This window comes from Kwoniella shivajii, chromosome 4, assembly GCF_035658355.1.
Source record: "Kwoniella shivajii chromosome 4, complete sequence".
Classification (NCBI taxonomy): Eukaryota; Fungi; Basidiomycota; class Tremellomycetes; order Tremellales; family Cryptococcaceae; genus Kwoniella; species Kwoniella shivajii.
In genome coordinates this window covers 848,275-867,493 of record NC_085911.1, presented here as the reverse complement: position 1 = coordinate 867,493, position 19,219 = coordinate 848,275, and the positions used below count along the sequence as shown (strand labels likewise).

Genomic DNA, 19,219 nt, shown 5'->3' with positions numbered 1-19,219 from the left:
TCCATAGTACCGATTTGTTCATTCTACTTTCCGCCTTGGGGGTAATTCCACTGATTCAGCTTGTCTAGAAGGTAACAAAGGATTTGCCATTTCTTTCCTCCTCGTCTGACCTGATGTTTGTTGTTCGTTATGACGTTTTTCAGCCAAGATGAAGAATGATGCGCTACTCAATACAACCATTCCTAATATCAAGAATGGATTAGGTCCTTTACGAGCTGGCGGACGTGGTGGGAGTGGTGTTTGAGGAGCAGCCATGATGGGATGTGGGGTTGAATCTTTCTGAGAATATGTTTGAGAGGTATGAGTTTTGTGTGCGCTTGACTTCCGCTGGCTTTGATATATGTGGATGAGGGCGATGATGTTCAGCGAGGATATGATAGAAGCATTCGATAAAATAGAAAAGATTCGGTTAACTGGTGTGCCAGCTAGGGGGGATGTCCATCGTTTGATAGTGGAGACCCCACATACCATTTGATGCTAGACAATTAACAAAGCGCAGAGAGAATGGCTGCGAAAGCTGTGTTTCTTGACTATATATTTCGAACGACATCCCATGCCAAACAGCTCGAGCGACGAGCTTTGACTATTGGGTTAGATAAACAATTCGACAACATGCTTTCATCGCAGAGAGAGACGAACAATCTGACTGCTAGGTCATCTCAATAGTTCGAGGACTTGATAGTTTAAAAAGGAGCTTTTTGACTTGAACAGGCCAAGGCGAAGCGGACTTGGAGCACAAAAATCCCTTCAGACATCCTTAGGGGAATGTTTTTCCTCTCCTCATTTCGAGCTCGACTATCTCTCTTACTTATCTTGGTCCCATCGGCATCTTTCCTTTTATATCAAAGATATACGTACACCGACTTACGACATGCTTTACCTCAAGATGTTTTGAATGACTATACATCCCCTTCGATACATTGTTTTTGGTCTGAATCAAGTGGAAGTGATGATCATGTAGCATCAACGTCGACAGGGACTAAAGGAAGGCTAGAAGAATGGCTAGGATGGTCTTCATCAAACAGCCAATACGAGGGGAAAAAGAGCAATGAGGAAACATTGGATGGCTTCATCTGGGAAGGACAATTACCAGATGTAATTCCTTCGAGTGGAATAGAGAAATACATGTTATCTCATATAGAAGAATTACAAATTGGATATGATCCCAAACACGATCACGAGGAATACGGATTAAGATTAGGTAACATATCTTTGAGCGAATATACCAAAGAACTATTAACTACTTATAAAGAGTACCTTTTACCTCAAACATTAAAAACAACTTCAACGTCAAACTCAAAGCTACATTTAGGTTCATATATATCACCTGTACTATCAAGACTAAGTTTAAGACCACCTATCAAGAACCTACCTGAAAGACCCAAACAAGTCATGACTACAGATAAAAGTATCGATGATTTACCTTGGCAGTTTAATAGATGGAAAGAGATTATGCCAGATTGGGAGATCAAATATTTCGATGATGATTCTTTGAGCATTTGGGTAAACGATATTTTTCCTCAATCAAAAGCTCAAAGGATTTGGAAAGACTTACCTAGACAAGTTCTCAAGACTGATATTTTCAGATACATGGTTAGTTCAAGCAGTTACGTTTATTCTTTGTTATTATCATAATCACTTGCTGATAGAGATGATTCCTGACTTCAATAGGCAATGTTGGTGGAAGGCGGTATATACACAGATAGGTAAGATTACACATACTCATCGCTATTAATGAGTTATATAGCTGACCTTCACCTCAGTGACAGTATGTTCAATCATTTCCAATTATCGCATGACAAACCCTTATGATCCTCGTAATCTAGCTGCACCGATCATCCATGCCGATGAATGGGGATACCCTTACCAATTTCACACTCCACCACTTCTCACTCACTTATCTCGTTTGTTGTCTTTATCAACTTCACCACATTTACCCTCGTCACACCCGTTATCGACTTTCTCCAAAGAACATGCAACGAACCCAGTAGAAGAGCAAGTCAAAATTCCCACAGAAAAGTCGAAAGTGTATGATGGCCCTTTGGTCGATGATGGGAATGAGTTGGGTATGCCAGGTTTAGTGGTCAGTATAGAAAGTGATGCGGTTGATTTCGGTTGGTCAAATTGGGTAAGTGAACGTTTATTTCCAGTAGTAGTTAATTCAAATGAGGCATGATGGTCCCCTACGTCGAAACAATGTGGCAAACTAAAGCTTTGAGCTGATCGCGTTGATTTTGATGATCACAGCGCGAAGTAGGTCTTTCCAGGGCAGTACAAATCACGCAATGGACATTCATGGCCAGACCTGGACATCCAGTATTCTTAGATGCTCTAGGTAGAACATTGAGGAAATCAGAAGAGAATGAAATAAAAGCTAAAGAAGCCAAAGAGAAAGGAGAAGCATTCGTATCTGAAACTGCTGTATGTTTCACTTGCGACTGATTACATCCGATCACGAATAACAGTACTGATTGCTTGGTGTCGTTCGGTTCATACATAGCTCGAGTGGACAGGTCCAGGTGTATTGTAAGTCATCATTATCATGTGGAAAGGAAGGAAGCAGTATGACGAGATAACTGATATAACAATGAACGTCTCACAGCTCAGATTGCGTATATCGATATCTGTTAGCTAGATACGGATTCAAACCCTCGGACCTGATACATACAAAAGAACCTATCAGAGTTGGAGATGTCTTGTGAGTCGACACCATCCCTTCCAAGCGACTTAGATGTCTCGTACTGATCACTATCCGGACCAAAGGATACTTCCACCTGGATCATTCTCTAGTGTCAGCCCGTTCACAGATGAAGAACAACGTCCATGGGCAGCAAGTTTCCATGGATTTTTAGGTATGCGTCTGATTCTTCTTCCCTCACTATCTTGCTATACTTTATGAACCCTCATATATTATCGCGGTGTTCGAAAAGATTGAAGCCCAGCTAATGGTAAACTCACAGGTCGATGGAGAGAATCCGACCCTGCGGTGCAAGAATTCGAAAGACTGAAAAAGATTAAAGAAGAAGCTGAGGAAGCCGCGAAAACAGCGACCGAAGAAATTCAAGAAAACTTGAGCCGAACTCGAAGGAGAGAATAGGAGCACATGTGAACAATACAAAAAGTTCAGATTCGTGTTTTACCAAAGTAGTCAGGCAAGCTCATCAAGGCTTGTGACTTTACCCGAATGGGTTTAGCGATCCATGTGTATAAGGCAACATATTCCCATTATAGATTTCATAGATAATAGCATATGTGGATGCATGTAGCATAGGTTCTATTCCCAATCAAAGGTATATCACCTGGATACAAAGCTATCTCGAATGTGTGGATGATGGAACGAGAAATCTGAAGTAGTTGTTTCTATTTCGGTCACTTTGTAGGCGGTTTGAATGCTTCTTTCGGTATACTATCTTGAACTGGTTTATACACTTTATCCGCTTGTTGTTCTCGGTTAATTTTCTCTTCCCCTAAAAGCGATTTGACAATGAGATCAGCAGCGCCCTTCTGATCTGGCAATGACCGAGTCGGGGTACGCTTGAGGTCAAGAGTGTATATCGACAGGTCAAGGGGCAAGGATGTGTGGATTTGCGATGCATTCAACGGATCATGACGTCTACTCACACGTCAATTTCTCCAACGGTCTATTTCCTCTCGCCGTGGCATCCTTCCTCTTAGCATCGATATCTTTCTTAGCGTAATAATATGATACTCCAGCAGCTACTATGAGTGCCTATATGCGAAAATCAGAGTCAGCTAGGGGATTCAGCTGGATTCAGCAGGCTCCAAATGCTAAATTTGGTCATAATATGAAGAGCTTCGTGCAGGAATTGTCCACTCTGAACATATATGCCATTTCTCGTATGAAGACATGATCGGCGGTATTACCGTGTATATGAAGAGCAATTAAAAGAGACTGGGACTTACACCCCATCCATATGCCTGTTCGGAACCCAAGTTAGTTCAGACCCTTGATATCTGTTCAGAATTGAGAAGATACTTACAACAGATCCAGCAGTATTCATTTCAGTCGTAATAGTCTCCTTGTGATTTTGGTGAAAATGCAGATCACGTAACGTAAAGATATCTTTGAAAGGTCAAAACAAAAAGAAGTGTAACTCCTTTTGATAGTTTTAACTTTGCCTTTAAAACACGGCCGATATTTAGTTTATATCTCATAGGTTTAAAGGTTTGTTTCATCCCCTTACTTAATGAAAACGGGTGGGAATGCCACATTCCTTTTGCAAGTGCCTGAGAGTGGGGGGAGGATGTGCGCTCGGATGCTCGGATGCTCGATAATTTGCAAAGCCAATGTAAGCTTCTTGCTCAAAGCAAACCTTATTTCTGTGTCGGTATGGCACAGGACAGAACCTTCTATATACATGCTAATTCAATGAGCTGGAAAGCATTTTGTGCAAGAGATTGTAAAGGTCACTCAAGTCCTATTGTTGTTCGGATTAAGAAGCATTCTCGGGCAAAGTACCCGGTCAGCCTAATGAAGCAACCTTTGGTTTTGACCCTTCTTTATCCCGATTCGATTCGGTAATTTTACATTCATCTTAGTATATCATCCTCTTTGTGTGATTGACTGCGGATGAGTCGTCAAGTAGTGTATATAAACATCATAGCAAGATTCATGTTCTGTGTATGATGATTCAAAATTGAAATCCGAGTATCCCAGTGTATCACAACCATTCATTTTACCCCTGCTGAGAAAATACTTCTTATTTGTGATTACTCGAGTACAAAGCCCAAAAGTCGGCTGTACCTACTACTGGATTCGGTGATTTTCTCTTCTTTCTCTTTTACCCCGGGATGCCGTTAAACAAGTCCTTGTCGTTGTCTTTTTTTTACATAATAAATAAATACTCATAATTAATAATATTGATAATTGGGTATCCATATGGGTTAATTATTGGTATTTACATGTTGCATCATCAGTTTGTCTTTGGACATACTCAATCGCCTTTCCTCTTTGTTCGATGTCTACAATAATATAGAAGACATTTTGTGTGATCAGACAAAGGGGGTATATACACAACACAGTCGGGCACCATCACCCGTTCACCGTCGCCGCGAGTCAAAAGAGATCTGGGCTATATCCTGTAATACAGAAAAAGTTGATCCCGCATCGCCCCCGACAATAAGCTTAATCTTTATTCCCAATAATAACACATTGACATTCACCTCGCACCTGTTACATCGCCTCAATCAATCCAACCAATCCCATTCATCATCAACGACCATAGGACTGTGGAACTACGTTCCTCAAGTCGCTGTTTCATTTCCTACAAACGTCAAGTTATTGTCCGCTGTATCTAGCGCATGGGAGAACTGGATGAACTCTATGATATCTATAAAACCTTTTTTATATCGTAAAATCGTAGTGGAGAAGATCTTCAGGAAACATTGATTTAGTAAGTTGACTAAAACTTCAAACCTTCTGAACTGCGAAAATGATGTACTTGTCATAAAAAGCTGAAGATACAAATAGAAATATCTCCTTGGAGAACACAGCCTCGCTCTTATCTATCTTGGATAAATCTCTGCACAGCATAGCGAATAAGATAACAAGGATTGACGATACTACAAGATGTCAGATCCAAATCCAAATCCAACTTCATCCGAAGCACCTACTTTTGATGCTATTTTCTCAAGTCAACAATTACCTCCAAGACGTTCATCCACTTCTTCCTCATTTAACGCTTATTCATTTCAATCTCCTTATCCACACATGATTGCTGAAAGTTCACACTCTCACTCCCACTCGCAATCACAATCACAATCACATAACCATGTTCAAGGTCAAGGACAAGGTCAAAATCAAAATCAAAATCAATTAGGTCAAGGACAAGGACAAGGACAGAATCAATATTACGAAGAACCTCAATCTATAAATCGTAAATCAAGCAATTCATCATTAAACGGAAATGGATTTTCAAATGGGAATGGTTTACAAGCGCATAGTAGAAATCGACAATCGTCTTCTTCTTCATCATCTACAGGTTCAACATCAGATATGATGAGTAAAGGATACAATAATTTTGGTTCATTAAGAAGAAGACAATCTTCTTTAAGAAAAGAATCGTTACCTTTCAATCCAGAATCAGACAGTACGATAATAGCTACCGCACCAAGACAAGGTAATAGGTTTAGTTCTCCGAGTCAAGGTTATAGTTCACCTCCTATTGGTGATATCATGTTTGGAGGTCAAGCTAGAATACAAGATAATAGCCAAATACAAATACAACCAAACTCGCAAAACCAAATTCAGAACCAAAACCAAAACCAGACCTATCAGTATCAAGCGAATGACCAACTACAACAACAATGGGCAGGAGTTGGAACAATAGGTATATTACAGCAGCAACAGCAACAGCAACAACAACCTATTACTCAATACGCTCAAGCACAAATACCCCGACAACAACAACAACAAGAACAACAATATAGTCCTTTCCCTTCTCCTGTGCCAACACCTTCGTCAGCCGGATTAAACTTCATGACACCTGGATCAGCAAATTCCATCAACGATTCGACGATGTACGATCAATTTTCACCATATACAAATCAAGCAATAACGCCGAATCAGCAGAACCACGCTGGATGGGGACAAGAATTTGTGGGACAAGCAGAACCATCGCAGGGTTATTCATCTGGATATATAGGAGCCGACACTAATGATGGTCAAATGAATGGCATTGATGATTTAATGGGAATAAGTGAACAGGATGCTCTGAATAATGAATTGCAGAGAATGTGAGTAGTACATTCCTAAAATCCCAACCAACATGATAACCTTGCCTCATCTTAAATGGTATTCAAAGGATACCTTATCATGATCATACGCTGACGATTAAACTTCCTTTACTGCTTTAGAATATCCAATACGTCACATCACAGCTCCGCTCAACAGTCAGGAGACCAATCACCATTTCCTCAGCATGCCCAAACTCCTAATCCGGATTACAATCAGTTATATCAGAACCAAGTGCAAGGTCATTCAAGGCATGGTTCATTTTCAGCTTCTAGATCACCCAGTCCCTTCGCCCCTCCACAACAGCAACAGCAATACGATATGTCAGATCTCACTTCTCCACCTGTTTCAGGTACATTCCAGGTTACAGGAGGATCCGCACCAGGCAGTTCACCTTTCTTCAACAAGCCTCAATCACCGCCAGCTCTGATAATCCCTAACCAACACAGCCCATCCCCTAAACTCCCTCCGATCATCACTACTACATCATCGGGACCAAGTGGTATAGGGCAGAAGGGTATGAACGCTCCTCGCCAAGGTGATCTAGGTGGTTCAGTCAGCGGTGGTCTGTTGCCGCCTGTCAACCCTGCTTTGGAACACTTGACCGGTATGGCAGGAATCAGTCCCATCGCCCCTAGCGCGGATGGCCCCATGATCTACATTCAGCCCAGTACACCTATAAGTGGCATGAAAGACGGCCGAGGTCTTTTTGATGCTGCATTACGTCGTGCAGGTCAAATGGCACAACAGGGTGGACAACAGAACCAAGGAGATTTCAATCAGCAACAGGGCTTTAATGTTCCTCCACCACAGTCACATCCACTAGTGCGACCAGGATCATCTGATCAACTTGCCCAATCCGGTCAATCCAATACGGGGGGTCTAAATGATGATATGCAAGGAGGAATGGACTTCGCAACCGCCATGGCTTTCCAAGCTACTCAAGGATGGGGCCAATTAGGAGGTGCAAGCTTAGGTGCTGGGATCCAGACTCGACCAAGAGCAAAATCAGATTCCTTCATGCCTTCACCAACAGCCGATTCCTTTGACAGACAAGCTCTGCTAAATCTCTTAGCAGGCGCAAACCCAAGTAACGGAATGAACAATGTTATTCAAGATCAGGTGATATCAGACGAATGGAAAAACACAGTCAATGCATGGAGGACAGGTATCAATGAAAATGATCCGTCGAATGGTCAAAACAACTTCACACTTGATCCAAGATTATTACCAGGTCAAGAAAGTCAAGATCCTCTACAACAAATGTTGAATCAACAGCAACAGCCTAACAATCAGTTGAACGAATCAAGTCAACAGCATCAACTCAATTTACTTCAAGCACAACGAAATCGACTACCTCCACTGAACACCAATACTGCTATCCAAGGTCAAGGTAATGACGCTGGTGTTGGTGGCGTTCTCAAATATGAACCTGGAGAGTTCTCACCTACGTCAATGGCATTCTATCAATCCATCGGATTATACCCTCATTCCGCATCTGAATTACCGGGTACCACCTCTGCTCCTTTTTACACTACTACGTTTGGGGATATTTCCGGTGTGCCTTCATCTGCTGGGCCTTCTCAACAGTCATTCCTGGTACCAAATCAAGCACAAGGTGGATTGGGTGCGCGAAGAAGGTCATTTGGAGGAGAAGGGACAAATCATCCGGCAGCAGGAGCTGGTACACCCGGATACGGTGTTGAATTCACCCAAAACAATAATAACTCGCCATTCGGACAATTGAGACCTGGAGTAGTGAGAGGTGTTAGTGGACACGGGCATAGAAGAGCAGCAAAATCTGAAGATTTCGGTAGGGTAGGTACTGGTTGGGGTGTGGGTGCAGGTGGTTCCACGTGAGTTTACCCTTTTATCTTGATTATAAACCTAGGTTTGTCCCCCAAGACTGAGATTGGGATCTCGGGGATATCGTTCTCATTTCTTTCTGAATCTGAATCAACGTCATTGCCTCTTGATTCCAATCCGTTACAATTCATTCACTCTTTGTGTGTGTGTATGTGTGTGTGTATGTGTGTGATAAGCATAAGGCTGTGCGAGGAGATGTTAAAAAGCTGTGCTAATTACTGCTTTCGATACATCAGAGCCGATTTCTTACAAAGTATAACAGCGAATGATGGATCATTACTCCCACCAACTAATCGTGGAAGAGCGATGTCACATTCCAGAAACTCATCCGCGTCATCGATAAGATCAGCTTCACCTGCTCTATCAATCTCTTCACAAGGTTCAAATTGGTCAAATATGGAAAGAATGGAACTACCTGATGGCACTCAAGTACAAGAATCATCCCCGGACCCCAATACTTCAACTGGACAGGTGCCTGCTGCTACTACATCCGCAAAAGGTAGAAAAAGAGTCGCCAAGTTGAAAGTCACAAGTGTGGCTACTGAAGTCGCAAGTACTTCAAGAAGAACAAACAGTGGTGTGTTCAAATGTCCAGGTAAGCTTTTCATCCCAGTGGCAAATTGCCATGAGATGTCGAAGCTGACGTGATCGGTTTTTCTGATAGTTCCGGGTTGCGGAAGCACTTTCACGAGACACTTCAACTTGAAGGGTCACTTGAGATCGCACAACGATGAGAGACCTTACAAATGTCTATATGACGGTTGTCCCAAAGGTGTGTGATGGTTATGTTGAGGAAGTTGACATGCTAATCTCAGATATATTTGTCGCGATAGCTGTAGTAGGGTTCGCCAGGCAACATGACTGCAAGAGACATATGTTACTGCATGAAGGTTTGAGACCCTTTGAATGTGAAGGCTGTGGCAAGAAGTTCGCCAGATTGGATGCGTTAACCAGACATCGTAGGTCACTCAAATCTCTGGCGTTCGGATAAGAAACTTGCTGATTGTATATTGCATATCATAGATAAATCCGAACAAGGTCAGGAATGCGCTCTTACACATCCTCTACCTGTCAATCCAGATGGGACACCAATGTCTGAATCACAATACAAGGCTTATAGAGGATTCAAGACGGTCCAACCTATGGACGCATCACCGGATCAAGGTAGAAGAAGGAGCAGTGGAGTTAAAAGTGAATTCCTGAGTGGTGATGATAGATCAGGAGGTGAAGATGAATTAGGTGGTGGATTAAGTGGAATGGAAGAATATGATCGTTTCTGATCATAATCGACGAAGATGATTCGGGATCACACTCGGAGGGAGTGATGAAATGGACAATGAGAGAGATGACGTTGCAGGTCACATGTTTGTCTTATAGTTACAAGTATGATTATAATGTAGAATAGAGTTTCAACGCTTCTTCTTGCTTATTCCTTTGTCATTTATAGAAGTTTTCTATTCAATCGAGTATTTTGTATATAATTAGAAATTATGATATCAAACAAATGAATACAAAGTACAGAGAATATTGTAGGGTCTGTGCGTTGAAATTAAGGTTTACAGTGCAGTGTGGTGTGGTGAAACACAGAAGTTGAGTCAACTTTATCCTCACCGAGTAAATAAGAATGACAATCAATCATTCCCAGCTTTTACTTTTACTTTTACTTCCTTTTCTCTTGCATCCTACCTTCTCTTCCCTTTTTCATCATTTCTTCGTTGGTATTCTCGTCCAATTAGACGCAGTCCCCCGATACGCTCTCACCCACTGTCTTCGCACCTTCCAATAGGGAATAGTAAGCAGATTGCCACTGCTTCTACCTGGTCTTTAATTTCAGCTGACGTGGTATCCAGGTGGGAAGAAATCGAAATGGCTGATCAAGCTACTGATCTCCGTCCCGCGAATTCGACGTCCATCTCAGAGCCGAATGAGATGGTGAGACATGCCATCAGCTCTCATGTACCTTCAGAGGAACCATACGGGCACACGAGTAATGATCCTACAGCTCTTCCTGAGAGGATCATGCCTGAAATACTACATCAAAGGGCAAAAGGACGTAACACTTCTTCAGGCTCAAGCTCATCTTCACATGAAGGATCAAATTCAAAACCTACCAATATGAAAGAAGATCTTCAAGCAGTAGTAGTCTCATCATCGATGGATCAAGAAAACGTTCCACCACTACCATCTATCACCCACTGGGAAACCAACGATGTTTCATCCTCATCACTTCTGCTCGACAAAGCGAAAATCAAGGACTCATCATTGCGAACACCAAAATCAGCCTCTCGACCTATTAAAAGACTGGGAAGGGACTCTATACTTTCAACTCATAATAGTAATAGTACGAGTACCCCAAATTCAACATTAGCATCAAGTGTCAAAGCTGGTCTTGGAGGTAGAGGATTATTACTTCGTGAGAAGTCGAGGGACTTTTATGATGTTATCGTCAGAGGCAGAAGAAGTGAAGGTCGTTCCAGGTATGAAGATGGAATTGAGGATGACGATGTTCATATCGAGAAACCAACTCAGATGGAAGAGGATATCTTTATCACTGAGCGTCGATATCAAGATCAAGATCAGCTTCAATATGATAATGAACTTGAACCCAAACTTGAAAACATGGACGAGCGCAATCTCGTACAAGTTCACCAAATCATCTCACTGCCCTTCGTTGAGCTCGAGGATGAAGAGAACATCATTCTGGATCATCAGTCCACCCTCAAGTATAACGATGATGGCGAGTACAGTGTTCCGAAAATCGAACTTTCACCGGTGATTGGAGAAATGGAAGGTTTACCTCAAAATTACACGAACAACGAAGAAGCGAACGTTCTGCATTTGCCAGATGACTTGATCAAAGAAGACCCTTATCATCCATACACAGTGAACGTCGAAAATGTATATGAGGATGTGATGGACCCTGCTCCTCAACAAGAACTTCCCCAACTGCAGCAAGTAGCACTTGAACCAATTGCTCATCGCCAAGAGCTTGCAACAATACTTCGACCACAATCAGCTATAGCGGGACGTAGTTCTCTGATACATAGCTTACCAGCTTCCATTCCTAAGGAAATCCTCCAGTTCCCTGGACCCCCTACACACTCTACACTGAGACCGCTGCTGACTTGGGAACCTCTTCATCTACGACAAGCTTCTGCACCAAATGTTCGGTCACCAGGTCCACCTGCGGAAAGTTCCTCAGCGGCTCCACCCCCTCCAGCCACATATCCGAGTCAAGTCCCTCAAGTCCCTCAAATCCCTTATTTGTCATCGTTTTTGAACAAAGGGCCGGGACCCGCTCAGCCTATAGTTATCCGCAGGCTTGTACAAGCTAAAGAAATCATCGAGAGCCTGCAAGAAACGATGAAACTGATGGAAATGGAATTGAGCCGATCTTACGCAGGTCTAATTTGGACAAACTATGTAAGTATCCGCCTTTCTTACGAGTACAATCGGCTACGAATCAACCTCAGGATGCTAATCTTTCGCTTGCTTCTTTAGATCACAGATAAAATGGTACCTATGAATGCTTATTGGACGATCTCGTACACCTTTGCAAGGTTGTGCGGTCTATTCTTTGATGCGCCCTTGACATTTGCTGGTCCCAGTCGACATCCATCGCCAACGATCTACACCCTTCTGTTGGATTTGGCAATTGCAGTCAATAGTCCTTCACCTGCGTTTCAATCACTCGAGGAATGTCCTATAATGGAGTCGATCTTCTATCGATGTATCAGAATTTTGATGGGGCCGTATGATCCCGTCACAGTTATCAGAGACTGCAACGCTACAATCAATAAAATCGACTACTTCGCCCCTCCGGATGTCTTGTGGTTGTTTGCACATATCGGTGAACCGAGGTTGCTCCAGCCTTTCTTAAAGGCCGTCAGGACTTCCCTCTGGGCATGTCCTGATACCCGTCGCGGAATTTCCCTTTTATTGTTGATGGGCAGATTACAAGGCGGTCAACTGAGATTGGGAATTTCGAATAAGGAATGGGCAAGAAATCAAGGTTTAATTCTGGAGTCAAACGGATGCAAGCTATCCACATCAGATCCGGGTGGTCTGACGAGAGTGGATGAAAACGAAATCAATGGTGCGTTAGAATACCTCGATAAGAAAAGAGAAAGAGAGGCATCAGAAAGAGAAAAGGAATTCAAACAGGAGTTTCAAATCGAGAGCTCTCGAGGAAAGAAGGAAACTAAGATCAATGGATCTGAATTGAAAAGTAAAGGAAATAAGAGGAAACACGAAGATATATAGAAGAAAACAAATCGAAAAACATCAGAAGAAATACCGGGAAATGAAATCAGAACAATCATAATCGAAGTTAGAAGTGCTTTGTTCCGCGACCTCAGAACTTTGTTATACAACACTTGTTTCTATATATCCAGCAATCGCGTTCAGTCACCTATTCATTTTCAGTTTTCAGTTCTTCATAACATCCAGCATTTGGTTTGTTGTACTCGCAGAAGTAGAAGATGTATCACGGTGACCTGTCATATGTCTGCTGTCATTGGCCATTGGTCATTTGAACGAAAGGTATAGTTTGATCGGTGGATAATCTGATTCTCAACTGATATGGCTCTGTGACGCAAAGGCAGCTTGACATCTGGTCCGGCCAGTGCATAATGAACTGATATCAATTACTTAACTAGTAGATCTATCCTGTAAATCGTACCCAAAATCATCCAGTTCATCAAGAACTGACATTCCCTTCTTATTATCAATCAAGAATCCGAGTTTCCGAAAGAGAATACTAGACTCCCTTAGGAGAATCCGCACCATTTGCGATTCTTCTTTTCCTAATTCGCTCTCTTCTTCTTTCACTTCTCAAGATGTGCTTTTTCATCAATTCGGGGGAAGACAGTAAACGATCCAAATGTCTTTTCCTGTTCACTGAACACGATCCTATTTCTGTGTCATTGCTAGCTGAGGAGGCAGCAGCTGAAAATGAAGCGGAAGGCGAAGCTGAGGCCAGAGATGCCGAAGAAGAGGATGCTGGCGCTGAGGAAGAAGAAGGCGAAGCTGCGGTCGAATTTAAACTCGAATTCGAAGCTGAAGTAGCAATTGCAGCTAGAGCAGGGATGGTGGCCGATCGAGTCATTGTAGTTTGAACAGTCACAGTGGTCTGAGTTGTATATTCCGTGTTTAATGAGGTCGCAGAGGACGCGATCTCGGAGGAAGAAGAAGCAGCTGCATCCGCGAGAGATGCGGTTGATGCAGAAGCGGAAGATTGAGTATCGCCAAAGGCACCTGAAGCAGCCACAGAAGGACTAGTTGACGGAGAAGCAGAGGCAGAGGGAGAAGTAGAAGGAGAAGTCGCATTTTGAGATATCGATGCTCCTCCTACAGAAGCGAACAAGTCGGTTTGAGCTCCATTCATAAATCCGTACTCGTTGTTATCTATATAAGTGAAATACATCAGCGGACAAGAACGGAGAAGGGATAAAAGACGCGCAGTATGCAATAAAACCAAACGTCTCACTCACAAAATGGTGGATCGTATTCCCCTTGAGGGTTATTATTCCTCTCGTTTTGATACCAATAATGAGGTTGTTTAGCACCTACAGTACAGTTTGAGGTATCCGATGGGTAGTTACACTTATTTGCTGTTTTGGCTGTAGTACATGAAAAGTTAATTGTCAGCTTTTTTATCAAACAAAGCCCGTTAACTTTTTCTTTGCTTGTATCAGGTAACAACAGAATGTATAAACGGAAAAGTCCACTTACGAGATGGAATAGGAGTGATTCCAGTAGCATCTGTTATATTACATCTATAACCCAAAAAGTAATTTTGTTCACTTCCGGCATCTGCAGAATGGATCCAACCCCACATACAATGACAACCACCTTCGGGACAAGGAGGAAGATTATCGGGAATTTGAAAATCGACATTTTTGAGCCAAGGACAAGTATAATTGACTGATATGACACTAAAATCTTCTGGTTGAATTTTATTGACATCTGATTCGTAAGCAATCGCTATTCCACATCCTTTGACATCTTTTGGATCTTGTGATTCCCATTTATCGGATGTATGCATAGCACCTATACCACCTTGAGATCCATCTCCATCACATGCGTATATTCCAGTTTCTTGATAATCGTTTTGACCATATTTCGTCAATGCTTTATTACATGCCACTTGTCCTTTGTACGTTCCACCTGATGGTAGATTCATGAATTTTCCTTCGGCAGGTGGTTTGTTGATATAGCCATGAAACCACCAATCTTTGAATGATAAATGCATCAAAGGAAGTACAGGTTCAGATTGATTTGGATCATTGGGATCCCATCTGTTATAACACGACAAGGAAAGAAAATCAGTCGCACCTAAACGACCTATCCTTTTGCGCTGAACATAAAATGACTCACCCGTACATCCCTTCGTCCCATAAAGCGATATGAGCTTGAGCGGAGATTACGAGAGCAGCAAGGGCCAAGAGTACTTGAGAGACTCGCATTGTGAAGTAAGTTGATCTAGATGATATGAGTAAATAGAAGAATGGTGTATTGGTACGACAAGGAGGTTGACTTGAGAACTACGGCGTTCGTTTGAAAGAGTGTGAAGTCGTTGTTTAAGCTAATGAGCGTGAATTGGGATCAACCCTTTTGCTGTTGACTAATAGCTACAGCTCGCTGTCGAATATCAAAGAAGGCGTCAGTTAGTAAGGGGGTATATATCTCTAGAAAAGCGAGATGACGAAGGGAAAGAACAATGATTTTTAGGATTGGATGTTTACTCATTCATATATGGTGAGATGCAAAGGATCAAAGCACCGGGTAACAGTCAAACTCACTTACGATTTATTGTTCAAGTAGTGGATCAACCAACTTGTATAACGTATAACACAACGATTCTATGTTCGTCCCTCTTGCCTTTCTTCAGGTGAAAGAAAAAAGATCTCTATACCTTGAAACAACAACAACGACAATGAAAAGAGAACAAAGCTCAACTCTGTAACTTGTGTGTCTGTGTGGGGGTCGAGGTACGAAGGACCGTGCGGTATGGGCGTATCGAAGAGAGGATCAATGCGTCAAGCACTGATTTTTCTTTGTTGTCGATGACAGAGTTTTCAAGAGAAGTTGCTTCTAGAAAGAGATCATTCACATATACAAATGAGTCTTCTCACAGAATCGAAAATAGCTCGTTTCTACACTCTAAACCTGCATTGCTACCTCCACACTGGAGTACCAGAAAGTAACTTTGACATGGGACGCGTCTCTCCTTGGGGGGATAAGAAGAGAGAGAGGGAGATAAAGAATTAGATTAGAATTCACTTTACCCGCTTTTCTCCTACCCCTGGAATTCAAAGTAGTTCGGTTTCATGTTGTACGAGAGAAAAAAAAAGAAGAGGTAACGGATCGGAGTAATCCATCTAGAGTGAGACATCCGAAACACGCGCCACGATACCAGATTTAACGCGTGTACCTAATTTATTAAGATTATTTGGTAACACACTATCTGATGATAAAATGATCGATAAATCTATCTGTATATACACAGCAGATGATCGATGACCAGGTGATTGACAGCTCTATATTGAATGATATGCATGACCTATATCCACTAAAAACTACAAGGCTTGGAAATTTATGGCATGTAATTTCCTTCTTCTTTCTTTTTCATCTTCTCTTTTTTCCCTCTTATCTAATCCCAAAACCACGAAAGCAAGTATGATAACCGTACCAAAGACTGCCGCCCCGACCCAAGGCACCCAATCTCCAGGTTTCAGGTATAATTGCGTTTTCCATTCTTTCGATCTTACTTTGACAGGTGATGACACCTCTAATCCTTCTTTGGAGGTCGGAGGTTTTTCATTCGATGGTGCGGGTGGACTTGGAAGAGGATATGGTGGGTTTATTATTATTTGGGAATTCGGTATTATAGATTCTAAGAATGTCGAATGATCAGGTGATGGAAGTGATGTCCCAATGAACAGTTTCTATACCACGCCGAATACAAGACATTAGCAGATTATTCTCAACTTTGCCGAGATATCTTAGGGAAAGTGACACAGAGTCCAACTCACCTCGATGTAATTGTTCGTTCTTCCCAAACCGAAGTACGCGTATGGGGCGTTTAGGGATTGATACCCAGTTTGAGGCAATTGAGCGACTACGTGCCGGGTTTTGTAAAAGTCAGCTATGTCTGAATCACCATAAGATCCGTTCCCTTTATATCCGGCTTACCTTGTTGTGCGACCCGATGACCAGCTGTATTCAATACAGTGAATTTGTATGTTGCGCCAGAGTAGCTCACGCCGAGAGCCTAAACACGAGATCAACCATGCCATTTCGGTATGGAGGGATTCGAACAAGTTGGACTTACATTGTACGGCTTGCCTCCATCTGTAGGTTCGCATTTACCCTCACAAGCGCCATTAAGCACTTCTCCGCATTTGATCAGTTTTTTTTACCTTGAGATGATTGTGTACACTCACCCTGAGCTTTGAGGAAAAAGGCATCGTGATAAAAGTTGTTCTGAATGAAGGTGATCTTTTGACCAGTTTGCGATCCAGCACGTTGGACAAGAATATCCAATGATCCCTATCGCCCGAGGATGAAACATCAGTCACTATCATAATTTCACCTTTGTAGTATTCGTAAAGAATGGTCACTCACGTCATCATCTACGTCTATCCAACTTGCACCTTCCGCATCTGATATCCCATTCAACGCATCCCAGGATTTCCCTGTACCAGCTGTAAGTCCTCTTTTTCCTTTCGAGCTGGCTTCACATCCCGCCACATCCTTCCCACAAGGTACGTTAACCAAAACTTTCACCTGATTGGCTTCTTTGTTACCTAACACCCCGCCTTTAGTCGAAGTGACAACGGTGAGCAGTAGATCAGGGAAGCCATCAACGTTATAATCTCCTGGTCTGAGTGGTAGCGGAATGTGAGTTTTACCGGGCAGATGTAACAGTATGCCCGCGGTCGAATCTGCTTCGAGCGAGAGGATCGTTGTAAGAGGTATTGACGTGAAATCCTACTCGCAAGTGTGTTACTCAGCTATGTATCTCAATAGATTTCAACACAGCTCGACTCACAGGATCAGATGGATCGAAATTGAAGTCGAAACCTTCATCTGCTACACAAAGATCACCCCATCCTCTACATTTCAATTTCCCTTCTTTAGTATGTTGAGTAGCTTCAGTCGAGCAAACAGGAACTTGTTTGTTGTATGCTATGTTTATACTACATTCTGTTCCTACGCCAGTAGATTTCGAATGTTGTGCACAAGTAGGGAATATGATATCCATTGAACCATCTCGATCTATTCATAGTGCAATGCTATCAGCTATTGGGGACTCTGTAAATATGGAATGAGGTGAAATAGCTTACTCATATCTGCGAATGATAATGGTCCACTACCTTTGGGAAGGTCGTAAGATTTCGATAATTGATATCCTGTGGATCCACGATTGAGCCATATTTGAATTGAGCGATGAGTCGACTTGGGTCTTGCACAATGGAGTAAAAGGTCTAGTGTTGATACGGCAATCAGTATAGCACTCAGAGAAGATCAGGCTGAGCAGAGTAGCTTACCGGGCAGACAATCGCCATCGATATCTATGAATGCGCTACTATGTGGATTTGCTAAAGTACAAATTTGGTCAGGGGATGAAAGCGGCGTCGGACCTCTGCAAGACAAAAAATCAGCATCTCGTGTATAACAGGGGAGAGACTGGGAAGGATCTGACCCACAGCGTAAAACCTGTGCCATTATTAAACCAAGTTCGTAATTCTCCTTCTGTATTTTCGGTAGGTATGAAACCTAACAAAGAAGGTCTCAATGAACTATCCGCATCGAATACAATAGGTTGGGTAGGTATAGAAGCATTGAGGTTCCAAGGTATATCCTCTACGTTACATCGATATCAGTCAACATTTCCACTTCACACCGGTCCTTTTCATCCTCTTCTCGTTACCGTTTATCGGAAAAGCTATTTTGTTTACACGGAAAGTTCAATCCACTCACGGAATCCACCATCTTTGCCACCGCCTAAATACACGTCCATACCCAGTTTCTCATCTTTGCTTCCCCACCATCCACCATCTTCTTCTTGTGCATACATGACCAAAAGGTCCAGACGTCCGTCATGATTGTAATCGCCCGGTATGACATTCGAAATTGAGGATGAAAGGGTCAATGTGTGGGCAGACGTATAGGTGAATTTGTCTGCAATCATGACCAGTTTATCAGCTGAATGAGACTAGCTTTGCTGGTGCTCCAACAATATATGAGGATGCGGACATACCTTTGTTCCAGAGATGAACAGTCACGGTTTTTCCGTCTTCGCTGAGGGTGAACAAGTCGAGTCTGTGAGATATCACGTAAAGTCACTAGCTAAACTTTTGGATTCAGTCAAAATAAGGGCTCACTTCTGATCACCTTCCCAATCACCCAAACCCGCGACTCTCCCTTTGACATCTTCCAATCCTAAAGATCCAGCATCTATAAAAGCCTCGTCCTTGAATCGTTTCTCCTTGAACGGCCAGATAGCATTCGCTGTTCCGGCGGATACGAGGAAGGTGAGGAGAGCTAGTCTGCCTAGCAGTGAGACGATGACCATCTGTTCATGGGTTCATC

General features: G+C 42.5%; 8 protein-coding genes across 8 annotated transcripts; 4 read left to right on the top strand and 4 right to left on the bottom strand.

Annotated features, from left to right (window-relative positions):
- Positions 1 to 18: 18 nt before the first annotated feature.
- Positions 19 to 255, bottom strand: IL334_003302 (uncharacterized protein; the record flags this gene model as incomplete). The annotated part of the gene is made up of 1 exon (XM_062935036.1): positions 19 to 255. One exon carries the CDS (start codon positions 253 to 255, stop codon positions 19 to 21), a length of 237 nt encoding a protein of 78 aa, XP_062791087.1.
- Positions 256 to 765: 510 nt separating this feature from the next.
- Positions 766 to 1,710, top strand: IL334_003301 (uncharacterized protein; the record flags this gene model as incomplete). The annotated part of the gene is made up of 2 exons (XM_062935035.1): positions 766 to 1,593; positions 1,672 to 1,710. 2 exons carry the CDS (start codon positions 766 to 768, stop codon positions 1,708 to 1,710), a joined length of 867 nt encoding a protein of 288 aa, XP_062791086.1.
- An 85-nt stretch (positions 1,711 to 1,795) lies between these two features.
- Positions 1,796 to 3,097, top strand: IL334_003300 (uncharacterized protein; the record flags this gene model as incomplete). Its single annotated transcript, XM_062935034.1, has 6 exons — positions 1,796 to 2,128; positions 2,248 to 2,421; positions 2,501 to 2,526; positions 2,603 to 2,698; positions 2,764 to 2,852; positions 2,961 to 3,097. The coding sequence occupies 6 exons, from the start codon at positions 1,796 to 1,798 to the stop codon at positions 3,095 to 3,097; spliced, it is 855 nt and encodes a 284-aa protein (XP_062791085.1).
- Positions 3,098 to 3,369: 272 nt separating this feature from the next.
- IL334_003299 (uncharacterized protein) lies at positions 3,370 to 4,022 on the bottom strand (the record flags this gene model as incomplete). The annotated part of the gene is made up of 4 exons (XM_062935033.1): positions 3,370 to 3,467; positions 3,622 to 3,730; positions 3,925 to 3,939; positions 4,002 to 4,022. 4 exons carry the CDS (start codon positions 4,020 to 4,022, stop codon positions 3,370 to 3,372), a joined length of 243 nt encoding a protein of 80 aa, XP_062791084.1.
- A 1,568-nt stretch (positions 4,023 to 5,590) lies between these two features.
- On the top strand, positions 5,591 to 9,900 carry IL334_003298 (uncharacterized protein; the record flags this gene model as incomplete). The annotated part of the gene is made up of 6 exons (XM_062935032.1): positions 5,591 to 6,756; positions 6,877 to 8,610; positions 8,857 to 9,215; positions 9,285 to 9,392; positions 9,454 to 9,579; positions 9,644 to 9,900. The coding sequence occupies 6 exons, from the start codon at positions 5,591 to 5,593 to the stop codon at positions 9,898 to 9,900; spliced, it is 3,750 nt and encodes a 1,249-aa protein (XP_062791083.1).
- A 586-nt stretch (positions 9,901 to 10,486) lies between these two features.
- Positions 10,487 to 12,883, top strand: IL334_003297 (uncharacterized protein; the record flags this gene model as incomplete). Its single annotated transcript, XM_062935031.1, has 2 exons — positions 10,487 to 12,043; positions 12,122 to 12,883. The coding sequence occupies 2 exons, from the start codon at positions 10,487 to 10,489 to the stop codon at positions 12,881 to 12,883; spliced, it is 2,319 nt and encodes a 772-aa protein (XP_062791082.1).
- A 496-nt stretch (positions 12,884 to 13,379) lies between these two features.
- Positions 13,380 to 15,087, bottom strand: IL334_003296 (uncharacterized protein; the record flags this gene model as incomplete). The annotated part of the gene is made up of 4 exons (XM_062935030.1): positions 13,380 to 14,026; positions 14,113 to 14,241; positions 14,354 to 14,919; positions 14,999 to 15,087. The coding sequence occupies 4 exons, from the start codon at positions 15,085 to 15,087 to the stop codon at positions 13,380 to 13,382; spliced, it is 1,431 nt and encodes a 476-aa protein (XP_062791081.1).
- A 1,113-nt stretch (positions 15,088 to 16,200) lies between these two features.
- On the bottom strand, positions 16,201 to 19,202 carry IL334_003295 (uncharacterized protein; the record flags this gene model as incomplete). Its single annotated transcript, XM_062935029.1, has 13 exons — positions 16,201 to 16,569; positions 16,657 to 16,742; positions 16,817 to 16,895; positions 16,956 to 17,014; positions 17,068 to 17,173; positions 17,249 to 17,614; positions 17,676 to 17,902; positions 17,971 to 18,111; positions 18,175 to 18,269; positions 18,334 to 18,490; positions 18,608 to 18,808; positions 18,888 to 18,949; positions 19,012 to 19,202. The coding sequence occupies 13 exons, from the start codon at positions 19,200 to 19,202 to the stop codon at positions 16,201 to 16,203; spliced, it is 2,139 nt and encodes a 712-aa protein (XP_062791080.1).
- Between the last annotated feature and the right edge of the window lie 17 nt (positions 19,203 to 19,219).